The sequence below is a fragment of the Miscanthus floridulus genome, chromosome 10, assembly GCF_019320115.1.
Source record: "Miscanthus floridulus cultivar M001 chromosome 10, ASM1932011v1, whole genome shotgun sequence".
Lineage (NCBI taxonomy): Eukaryota > Viridiplantae > Streptophyta > Magnoliopsida > Poales > Poaceae > Miscanthus > Miscanthus floridulus.
The window spans coordinates 59248318-59259615 of NC_089589.1; the positions used below are offsets into that span (position 1 = coordinate 59248318).

Here is an 11298-nt window from a genome sequence, read left to right on the forward strand (position 1 = left end):
CGCGCAGATCTAGATCTAGCGGCGGGGAGGACAAGTTGCAGCTACGCAACGGAGAGGAGGAGCTGGATCTGGGCAGCGGTGAAGGGCGAGAGCGGCGGCGAGTGGGAGCGGGGGAATGGATAAGGGTACCGAGCGAGCGGGGTGGGTGGGTGCGGGGGTAATGGGCATCCAGCTCGCGCCCCTAGGCGTTTTTGCCCAATTTTAGGCCTCTTGGGTAGCAAATGGCAATAGTTTAGCATCCTAGGATTTGCTCTTTTTTGTCCATAGTATTTAGATCCATTTTGTCAAAAGATGGGTTAAAATTGCTGGCCAAAACTTTAGCACAAGGAAATAAACAGGGCCTTAGTCAATGGCCTTATTGACAGCTTGGAGAAAGCTATCCAAAGTCCAAACTGATGCTGTATATTTTTCTCTTGTTGAATAATGGGGGAATTCCTTGTGTGCCATTAAAAAAATATCGCAATGTCCTATGAACCTCTGAAAAAGTTCAGCGGTCTTCAGCGCCACTGCACCAACTATTTTGGGTCCTCCATGCCACTGCCGTCAGTTTGAGCTCTAACGTCGTCAAACTGCAGGTGTGAAAAGTCGAAAATACCCTTAAGTCTAAATATGTCATTAATTTTTTTGAGCATCTTAACGACATTTAAATGAAAAAACTCAAAACTATAAAGTTGTAGATCTCGTCGAGATTTATAATTTTCATATAAAAATTATCTTCATTTAATTCCGCAAAAAATATGATTTGATATGATTAATATATCTTAGAAAAATCATATTTTTTTTTGCGGAATTAAATAAAATAATTTTTATATGAAAATTATAGATCTCGACGAGATCTATAACTTTATAGTTTTGATTTTTTTCATTTGAAGTCATTAAGATGCTCAAAAAAATTAATGAAATATTTAGACTTAAGGGTATTTTCGACTTTTTACACCTGCAGTTTAACGGCGTTAGAGATCTAAGTGACAGTAGTGGCATGGAGGACAAAAAAAAGTTAGAACAGTGACGTCGAAGACAGCTGAACTTCCCCAGAAGTTTGTATTACAATTTTTTTTTAATAGCACAAGAGGAATTCCGCCCCGAGTAATCCAACAAAACAAAAGGAGACTCGCGCAAGAGTGCGTCAACCCACGTTCCCCCTCGGTTGCCCTCGCCGGAGGAGAGAGAAGGACACCGGAGATCCGCCATGGCCGCCGCCGCTGCTGCTGCTGCCGCTGCCGCTGCCGCCGACCCTCCTGGTACGTGCTGCACAGCCTTGACCTTCCATCATCCCCTCCCCTGCACGTCTCTCAAGCTGAAAAAGCTCCAATAGAAGTTGCTTGTTTGATTGCAAAGTAGGTGTATTTCTCTCGTATCTCTTTGCCCGATCTATGCTGGATTGCTGGTTACCTTGCCCCCCATAGGCGATAGCTAACACTTTCTGCTGCCAATCGCCATGTGGCATGTGTTTCCTTCCTCCCGTCGCCTCCGAGCACAGGCTACTTCGTCGGCCACCCGTTGCACTACCAGGACCAGCAGCCACAGGCGGAGCCGCCGCCGGCGGCGGCGGAGGCGGCCGTCGACGACCAGAACGCTGTGAACGCACAAGTCCCTGGTGCGTTCGTGTTTCAGTTCAGTTCTTGCTTCCAGCTTCCTTCCTTCCCTGATTTCTCTCTCTCTTCTAGTAAACTTTTCCCATTGCATTTCGTGTTAATTTTTTTATGAAACTGGATCGGGATTTTTTTCCGGGCAAGAGCAGGTTACTACAAAGGGCGTGTGCATTCGAGACCAAGCGATGGCACTGAACACAATAACAACGCTGATGCTGCAGTTCAGCCGAATCGAGAACCGGGCTTCCTTGCCAAATTGTAATGAACCGTTTGATGTATGCTTTGACTTGTGTAGAGACTACTCAGAGCTCAAATCTGCTAATTGCCGTCAGTTTCAACGGTTTGATGCATGGTTCTCCGTTTGTTGTGCTCAGGTTCGGCGGGTGCTTCTCCGGCAGCAGCGGAAATTCGAATTAGACCCGTGAGGCCATGACACATCCCTGCGGGCAGTTCAGTGAAGGACATTTTTCTGGCTCAGCACGCATCGCACTGGTGCTTGTCTGGACGGATTGCAGTTGCAGGATCTTGAAATTCTCTGTTCTTTGTCAATTTGTAGCATCTTATTCTTAGCTAGAGTCAGTGAGGTTGTTCGCTGCACATGTTACCATTCGATTTTCGCTGCACTTGTGTAAACTGTAAACGGAGGGTTTATTTCATTCCTATAAAATATGGTGCTGTGTGTAAAGCCGGACCATTTTATGAGCAAGTTGGCAACTTTCCTTTTTTTTTTGGTATAAACCTCAGTTCAGTTGTCATAAGAGTTCTCCCCCGAATTGATACAAAACACTTTGGCTGAAGAGTTTTCACATCCAATGGGCTGTCTTTCCCGTAAATTGGATCAGTGGAGAAATTTCTTTTGAGAGCAATGGCCCTCTAAAGTATACTAATCTAATCTAGAACGCCACATGATCAGACAGCGGGAGAAGTGCTTATAAGGTACTTAGGGCCTGTTTGGAACGCAGGAATTTCACAGGAATCATACAGGAATTTCATAGGAATCAGTTCAATTTTACAGGAAAAACGCAGGAATGGGGAAAAAATCCCGCATTCCAAACAGGCCCTCATAGTTTAAAATAGCGGGCTACAGTAAATAGCGGCATCTTTGATATACAGCTACAGCGCCGCTATAGCGGAGCTATGCCAGATAGCGGTTTATAAGAAAGTTATAAAAAATATGAGTAATTGATTCAAAAAAACATAGCAATCATGAAATTTGATGAACACAGATATCTTTTCAAGGTTCTAAGGATGTAGGAAATAAAACTTGATATGATATTAGAGCAAGATTCATGAAACTCAAGTGTTCAATTTTGCTAAATACTAACTTTAAAACAAAATATAAATAGGTAATAATTAGATTGTCACTATTATACCCAAAATTAAAATAGCGGCGCTATTTCAAAGCTACGGCTAAGCAATTTAGTGACGCTATAGCGCAATATAGCGGTCGTAGTTGACATAGCGGCAAAAGTGACAATAGCTTAGCGTTGTCTCTCTCAAGCAGCTATAGCGACGGCTATTTAAAACTATGAAGGTACTATTAGAACCATCAGCATGTTCGCTTAGTCGTAAACGATCGTAAATTTCCAGCCAGGACAGTATTTTTCTCTCACACTAAACCAGCCAGCGGTAAATAATCCACGATCGTTTACAGCCTGCCGAACAGGCTGCATATTGCAAACTACTAAAATGGGAATTGCACGATTGCAGAAAGCCAGAAACAGAAAAGGTGATAGCAGCATTCTGTCTTCCTTTCAGGCACTAGACTAGAGATTATGAAGATTTGAAGACCAACTCAATCATTAGCGTTTTTTTCTAAAAAAACTCAATCATTAGCTTGTACTAGGCTAGCTTCGAGAGGAGGAACTTAAATGGTACCAAAGGGCTAAGGTGAAACATTTGCTGGAGGGAGATGCAAATACAAAATACTATCATCTGTTGGCAAATGGTAGACACCAAAAAACTCGTATTTTCTAGTTGGAAGATGGGAACAGTATAATCAGTGGTGATGCTCAGCTCAAAAAGCATATTACCAACTATTATAAAAATCTGTTTGGTCCATCGGAAATTTCTCCTATATTCCTTGATGAGTTACAAATTGAGGACATTCCTCATGTCTCTGTACTGGAAAATGAGTACTTGATAGATGATTTTTCGGAATCTGAGGTGAGGGCTGCGATTTTCCAAATGGAACACAACAAGGCATCTGGCCCGAATGGCTTTCCACCAGAGTTTTATCAGGTCTTCTGGAATATAATAAAAGTTGATATGATGGCTCTGTTCAAGGAATTTCATCAGGGAAACTTGCCTATGCAAAGCTTAAACTTTGGAACCATAATCTTATTACCAAAAAAGAAGGACGCAAAAGTGATTTAGCAATACAGACCAATCTGTTTGTTGAATGTCTCTTTCAAGATCTTCACAAAAGTTGCAACCAATAGACTAACTACTATCGCCCAAAAGATCATTAGACCAACCCAAACAGCATTTCTTTCAGGTAGAAATATTATGGAGGGCGCGGTAATCCTCCATGAGACGATACATGAGCTACATTCAACAAAACAGGATGGGATTATTTTTAAAATTGATTTTAAAAAGGCATATGACAAGGTAAAATGGAGTTTCCTACAACAAACTCTAAGGATGAAAGGGTTTTTACAAAAGTGGTGCACCTGGGTTGAGCAGTTTAAGCAAGGCGGAAATGTTAATATTAAGGTTAATGACCAATTAGGATCCTACTTCCAAACAAAAAAAGGCTTACAACAGGGTGACCCAATGTCGCCGATACTATTTAATATAGTGGCGGACATGCTGGCCATACTAATTGCTAGAGCAAAGGAAGCAGGTCAGGTAGAAGGGGTTATTCCTCATCTTATTCAAGATGGCATGTCTATTCTCCAGTACGTGGATGACACGGTGATTTTTATGAGCCATGATGTTGAGAAGGCGGTAAATATGAAACTGGTACTTAGTACCTTCGAGCAACTATCGGGGCTTAAAATAAACTTCACAAAAGTGAAATCTTTTGTTTTGGTAAAGCAAAAGAGCATGAGGTGTTTTATTCGCAGCTGTTTGGTTGTAATATTGGGAAATACCCCTTTTGTTATCTTGGCATACCAATGCACACTAGAAAACTAAGCAATAAAGACTGGCAAATAATTGAGAACAGAATTGAAAAGAGGCTTAGTGGGTGGAAAGGGAGTTTAGTTTTAATAAACTCGGTACTCTCTAGTCTACCGATGTTTATGATGTCGTTTTTCAAACTCCCAAGAGGAGTGCTAAAAAAATGACGGTTTCAGATCGAGATTCTATTGGCAGAATGACCAACACAAACACAAATATAGATTAGTTGAATGGGAAATTTTGTGCTAACCAAAAAATTCAAGGTGGCCTAGGAATACAGAATCTGGACATACAAAACAAATGTTTGTTGAGTAAATGGCTTTTTAAATTGTTAAATAAAGATGGCATGTGGCAGGAACTTTTGAGGAATAAATATATCAAAGATTTCACTATAGGGAGTTGCGTAAAAAACAACAACATACTCCCATTTCTGGAAAAACTTGATGAATGTTAAAGACACTTTTATGGTTTTTGGTTCTTTCAAGGTGAAAGACGGGACGCAAACCTGGTTCTGGGTAGACACTTGGTTGGGTAACCAGCCACTAAAAGACAAATTTCCCACGTTGTTCAATATTGTGAGAAGAAAACAAGATTTTGTGGCAAAAGTACTTAGCTCAACCCCACTAAACATTTCTTTTCATCGGAATTTAGTGGGATGGAACCTAAGGGATTGGCATAGAATCGTTGCCTCTTTACATGATGTGAACCTACAGGGGGATATGGATGCTTTTGTTTGGGCTCTACATTCATCAGGAATTTTTTCCGTCAAATCTACGTATGCTGCGTTGGTTAACAATGAGGTTAGAGTGTCACATGACATATGGCAAATTAAAATTCCTACAAGAATAAAAATATTTTTGTGGTACTTAAAAAAAAGGTGTGATTTTAACTAAAGACAACCTTGCTCGACGAAATTGGAATGGTGATACGAGGTGTAGCTTCTGTCACTCACCGGAAAGTATTCAACACCTTTTTTATTGTTTCTATGCCAAATTCTTGTGGCGTGCTGTACATTTAATGTTTGGGATATCGCCTCCCCAGAGTATAGATGACTTGTGTTAAGAGGTGGTCCAAAACAGGTGGTAACAAACATAATTCATTGTTATTGACTGCAGCATCAGCTTTGTGTTGGGCAGTTTGGATAACGAGAAACGAGGTGGTTTTTGACAAATATAGACCAAAATCTTTTTTACAGGTTCTTTTCAGGGGAACCCATTGGCTCCGTCAATGGGCAAGACTGCAGCGGTGTGATGATCAACGGGACCAGCTGATCCTAGTAGGGCATCATCTAGAGACGTCGGCCTTGCATTTTTTTTTGTTCTAAAGGGTGGTTGTCAAATAGGTCTACTGGTCTCGTTTAGTCAAAAACTTTACTTTGTTCATTTGTGTGGGTGGCTATAAGATGGAGTTCTTTATAGCTCGTGTGCTGCCCTACAGGTGGAACCTTATAATAATTAGCCTGATTCTAGATGAAATCGGGTATGAACTATCCTTTGTCTTAAAAAAAAAACTACTAGCTAGTGATGGTGATGGTGGCAGCAGTAGACCCACTTGCAAAACCGCACCCAGTAGCCCATGGTCCGACGTGGTTGGTGGGAGTGGGAGCACCTTGTTTTTGTTTCGAGAACTGGACGACCGGTGATGCCAAGTCTTCGTAGTCAATCCCTTATTACCAGCTCGACCAAAGCTGCATACCTTGCCTAAAGCCATATCTTCCCCGTCCAGCCGTCCTGTCCAACAAACACACGGGGAGACCTGCACAGCTCTCTCGGTCTCCTCTCTCCACCCTTTCTCCTCGTCACAGGTCGGAGGAATCGCTCGCCGGAGCTCCCATCCGATCCGCTAATGGCTGACAGCAGTCCCGCTCCCGGTAGGCTCCTCAACCTCACCCATCATATTTATATGCGTTTCCATGGCTTTCAAATTAAACAAGCATGACCAAATTAACGAAGGGAACAGCTATGTTATGCATGCACAGAGTATCGTTTAACCTGCTTGTTAATGTTAATTCGCCGGATCCACTCAATTCTCCCTCCTACCGAATTACATGGTTGATGGTTCTTTCGCTACCCGTTGGTGCTGGTGCAGGCTACTACTCCGGCCCTCCCGCCGCGCCGCACGACAAGCACAAGGCGCCGCCGTCCGAGTCCGAGCCCGTTGACGGCCAGGCCAACGCCTCAGTCCCTGGTGCGTGCACTACCTACAGATCCGGAGATCCAAGCGTTTCTTCTTCTCCTAAAAATTCCTCGTTTCGTTTCTCTCTCCAATCACGTTTGGTTTGCGCGGCTAGTGTCTGTTGACTGTTAGTAATAACGGACCTTCGCGTTTGGCAAGAGCAGGCGGCTACTACTCCGGCGGCCCTTCGACACCTGGCGCCGGCGGCCAGGGCAGCTCCGCTGCTCCTAAGGAATCGGGCTTCTTCGCCAGCTGGTGAGCATTCAGAGCTCAAATGATCAAATTAAATCTAGTCGCTGTTTCCTGCTCTTTTGATTTCACTTGATTATTCCTTCGCTGATGGCTCCCCGTTTGTTGTATGATGTATCATCAAGTTGTGCGTGCTTCTCTGGCGGCGAAACCGCAAGATAGATTCTCAGTGCTGGACCGAGACCGAGAGGACCATGGATGGCAGATATGGCAGTGATTGTGTTGGGTCGACGCAAATTTGTTCAGATTTATTTTCTTTGAAAACTGAAATATATATTTTCAGCAGTGGCGTTTTCAATTTGTACAAGCGTTGTATGCGCTATGTAGAAGCAGAGTCAATGATACAACTGTGCTTTGCTTTGATATGAAAATCAGGGAGTCTCTCATACAGTTTACCTTTTGAAGAAATTTGTTCAGATTTATTTTCTTTGAAATATATATTTTCGGCAGTGGCGTTGTCAGTTTGTACAAGCATTCTATGCGCTATGCAGAAGCACATAGCAGAAGCGGCTGCAGCTGCAGCCGAACAGCCCCAAAATCAGGTAGTCTCTCATACAGTTTACCTTTTGAAGAGATGCTCCTAGCCATCTAGGCTGGTGTATATATGTAATAACGTCCTGTGAAGCTTCGCTTCTGCCCATATTAGTTTTAATTAACAAATTCACTTTGTATGAAGAGGCAATGATTCTACTAGTCGAGGCAATGTACCGCATTTTACCTAGCTACCTGCATATAGTCCTACTGCAGCAAATGTTTTTCATTCTCCCTATCTTAGTTTGTCGTCCTACTGCACACATTAATGGATTCTTACATATGAAGCCGAAAGTGAAGAACATCCTTAAGAACACAAGAAATATTTAGTATATATTTCAGTAGGGGCTCCTGAGCCCCTCCTGTTCCCTCAAAAAAAAATATTATATAGAAAAACCTTGGGGTTTCCACGTTTCTGGAGGCTTGTGTGAGGTCAGACATGCATGCTCATTATAATTTGGGTTTCTATGTTGAGTTGATAACTTAGGAGAGTCTAATGAACTTAGGGTCTGCTTGTTTGAGTTGTATCTTTTGAGCTTTTCGCTTAAAAGCTGACTTTCTAGCTTTTAGGTTTTGTTATTGGTTTTGTAATAAACTTTTTGCTTCTCGGCACAAAAAAGTTACAAAAGCTTCTGTTAGCATGTTTTTCAGTTTCAGTTTATATTCTCCAAATCCATCTTTTCAAAAGCCAATTCAGGGCTTGTTTAGTTCGTGAAATTTGGAATTTGGGGCTACTGTAGCACCTTCGTTTTTATTTGGCAAATAGTGTCCAAACATGAACTAATTAGGCTTAAAACGTTCGTCTCGCAATTTCCCACCAAACTGTGCAATTAGTTTTTCTTTTCGTCTACATTTAATGCTCCATGCATGGGCCGCAAACATTCGATGTGGCAGGTACTGTAGCAACTTTTTGGACTTTGGGGTCCAACTAAACAAGGCCTCAATAGATGTGCTATTTGTTTCAGCTTTTGGCCTCTGAAGCCAGCAAAAAGCTGAAAAAAAAGAGCTAGACCCTGTTTGGTACATGTTCTCTAGGAAGCACTTCTCAGAGAAGATGCACCAGGAGAGTAAGAGCAAGCTTAAAATAAGCATGTCTGATCTAGCTTAGGCCCCGTTTAGATTCCAAAAAATTTTGCGCAGTACCCGTCACATCGAATCTTGCGGCACATGTATGGAGTACTAAATGTAGACGACAAAAAAAACTAATTACACAGTTGGTCGAGAAATCGCGAGACGAAACTTTTGAACCTAATTAGTCCATAATTAGACACTAATTACCAAATACAAACGAAATGCTACAGTGAGCCAAAATCCAAAAAATTTTGGATCTAAACGGGGCCTTATGTTTATTACTATAAAATGGGGTGGTGAGAATAATCACGGTCGGACTAAGCTGCAAAAAAATATGCCAACTGACTATTAATTTTAGCTTATTTTGGCCATAAACAACTTATAAGCTGTACCAAATATGTATTCAGTGTACTTGCTTTTTGGTTGAAGCCAAAATCCTATGCGGTGTTTTTGCTCTGTCTAAAAATCTTCTGGTAGGGTCTCAACCAGAACAGCCCCTTAGAGAAGGAGCATTGTAGGAGCAAGGAGGCACCCTTTATTATTTCCCTTTGATAGATGTATTACATGATTTTTTTTTCCCAACAAGGTTCCTTCTGAAGCAAGTACCCAGAGTCTTCTCACTCTAAGTCAATTCCATTTCCGCGTTAAGGAAGCTGCCTCCCCAAAGGCACCTGCTCCCTACTCTACTGTCTACTCCCACGTCCCGTTTCCATCTATCCAAGAAGCAGAGGCCGGCAGCGGAGGCGGTGCTCCACCGGCTTCCTCCTCTTCGCTCATCGTCCCACTCTCTCCGGAGGAGGCTGCCGGAGACTCGCCATGGCCGACGCCTCGGGCAATCCTGCCGGTATGCTGCTCAGCCTTGACATCTACCTTACCATTTCTGAAAACACAAAAACAAGCTCGATCGAAACGATAGGCAGTAGCGTGCAGACTACTCTCGTTTCCCTTGTGCGAATCACTTTGATTCTTCACTGGTTTTCTGTGGCTGCAGATGGCTACTACAGTGGCCGTCCCCTGGGCCTGGAGTACGATCCGCAACAAGCGCAGGCAGTGCCGGCACCGCCGCTGGAAGCAGCAGAGCCGCAGCCACGGCAGGATGTTGGCGACCAGGTCACCAACCACACTCATGTCCATGGCGTTCCTGGTGCGTGTTAAACAGATCCAAACTTTTCTTCTCAAATCTCACACCTAATCCCTCGCTTGGCCTTTTCTTTCAAAGTCCTGTTTGATGCCAGTAGCGTCTGTCTATATGCAGTTTCAAGTGCTCTGTTTGATTCCTTTGATTTGCTATACGAGCAGGATACTATAAAGGCCGCCTTAGAAACACGAACACTGCTGTAGCTCCTCTTTCAGCAACAGCTGCTGTTGCTCCTCCTCCTCCTGCTCCTGCTGTTGAACCTGAAAGGAAGCTGAGCTGGATTGACAAATGGTAAGTAGCACGCAACGTCTGCTTCAATTGATATAGAAAATGGTACCATCTCTAGAGCTCAAGTATACTCACTGACGACGACACTGCTTTGTGTAACCTTAATTATTTTTGCTTGGTGTGGCGGTTGTGTGGTTGCTATCTAAAGCATCATGTGCTTCACCGGCGGCAGAAGCACGAGGTAGCTCAAGAGTCAAGACATCCGTGGTCGGCCACGTTATTGACGAAGTTAGAGCGAGATTGCACGGCTGTGCTTGTTTTGATGTACAGAGAAATGTTGAGATCTTTGTTAGTTCTTCCCCATGCTAGCGCTATTCATTTGTACAACTGCATGCAGAATTGCAGATGCAGAGTCAGTGAATCTATTTATGATCCATCAGTTGGATTGTGCTTAATGATTTAAATCTGATCGTTTCATATGATTTGGTATATTTGATGGATAAATAAACACCACGGTGATGGGCTCCTCTTCAGCTGCAGCAAAGTCTGATCTAGCTTCGAGGATATGGGGTGATTACTAATTAGTGCAATGAGCATGGTGCCAAAATGAGTCTCTCACTTGTCGATTGGTCAATAGTGATTGGAGTTCAAATTAGGCACATTTATCCTCAAGGTTGTTGTCACTAGCATAGTTTGCACAAGATACTTATGTACCTGATATAGTGCAACATGGTCAACCGTCAGCACAATGGTATATTGTGTTGCCCTTCATCTTTGGTTGACTTAATGGCTGATCTCTGAATCAAGCTTGTAGAAATGTCATGAGGCACCCCCTGCTTTGAGTTCCCAGAGCAGTGGGATTTGATATTCCCCATCCATCCACACTACCTGAATATTTCAATCTTACCATGGTGCTCTAGAGTTTGGGGGAAGCAAAACAATTGTTTCATTTGTGCAAATAGATTTAACAAAAGGTGAAGCTATAACAACACTCCAATAATGGTATTTCTTATCATGTTTTTTTCATTAAACACGGTGTTACTAAACTCAAGTTAGTTAAGTTTATTAGGATGAAAAGCAAACATATATTTTAACTACAAGGACAGTATATCACTCTATTTAAAAATGCTAGGACTCAATGTCCTTGCAATATTTAAATAATAATGAATATAATTATGCAACTTTTTACAA

At 42.5% G+C, this 11298-nt stretch overlaps 2 protein-coding genes across 4 annotated transcripts; both read left to right on the forward strand.

Moving 5' to 3' along the window:
* The first annotated feature begins 1105 nt into the window (after positions 1-1105).
* LOC136484744 (uncharacterized) lies at positions 1106-2294 on the forward strand. 2 transcript variants are annotated; one of them, XM_066481696.1, is made up of 4 exons: positions 1106-1241; positions 1481-1597; positions 1742-1867; positions 1967-2294. In XM_066481696.1, exons 1-3 carry the CDS (start codon positions 1190-1192, stop codon positions 1852-1854), a joined length of 282 nt encoding a protein of 93 aa, XP_066337793.1. In that variant the 5' UTR covers positions 1106-1189; the 3' UTR covers positions 1855-1867; positions 1967-2294. The 2 variants fall into 2 exon arrangements, with proteins under 2 accessions (XP_066337793.1, XP_066337792.1); XM_066481695.1 differs by having other exon boundaries at positions 1742-1850.
* A 6578-nt stretch (positions 2295-8872) lies between these two features.
* LOC136484745 (uncharacterized) lies at positions 8873-11112 on the forward strand. 2 transcript variants are annotated; one of them, XM_066481698.1, is made up of 4 exons: positions 8885-9585; positions 9733-9885; positions 10041-10170; positions 10316-11108. In XM_066481698.1, the coding sequence occupies exons 1-4, from the start codon at positions 9558-9560 to the stop codon at positions 10350-10352; spliced, it is 348 nt and encodes a 115-aa protein (XP_066337795.1). In that variant the 5' UTR covers positions 8885-9557; the 3' UTR covers positions 10353-11108. The 2 variants fall into 2 exon arrangements, with proteins under 2 accessions (XP_066337794.1, XP_066337795.1); XM_066481697.1 differs by having other exon boundaries at positions 8873-9885; positions 10316-11112.
* Positions 11113-11298: the final 186 nt, after the last annotated feature.

Coding starts and splice junctions, on each gene's coding strand:
- LOC136484744 (XM_066481695.1), top strand. CDS start 1,190: ATGGCCGCCGCCGCTGCTGCTGCTGCCGCTGCCGCTGCCGCCGACCCT. Junction 1,242..1,480: donor CGCTGCCGCCGACCCTCCTG/GTACGTGCTGCA, acceptor CTCCGAGCACAG/GCTACTTCGTCGGCCACCCG. Junction 1,851..1,966: donor CCGGGCTTCCTTGCCAAATT/GTAATGAACCGT, acceptor TGTTGTGCTCAG/GTTCGGCGGGTGCTTCTCCG.
- LOC136484745 (XM_066481697.1), top strand. CDS start 9,558: ATGGCCGACGCCTCGGGCAATCCTGCCGGTATGCTGCTCAGCCTTGAC. Junction 9,886..10,040: donor TCATGTCCATGGCGTTCCTG/GTGCGTGTTAAA, acceptor CTATACGAGCAG/GATACTATAAAGGCCGCCTT. Junction 10,171..10,315: donor CTGAGCTGGATTGACAAATG/GTAAGTAGCACG, acceptor TGCTATCTAAAG/CATCATGTGCTTCACCGGCG.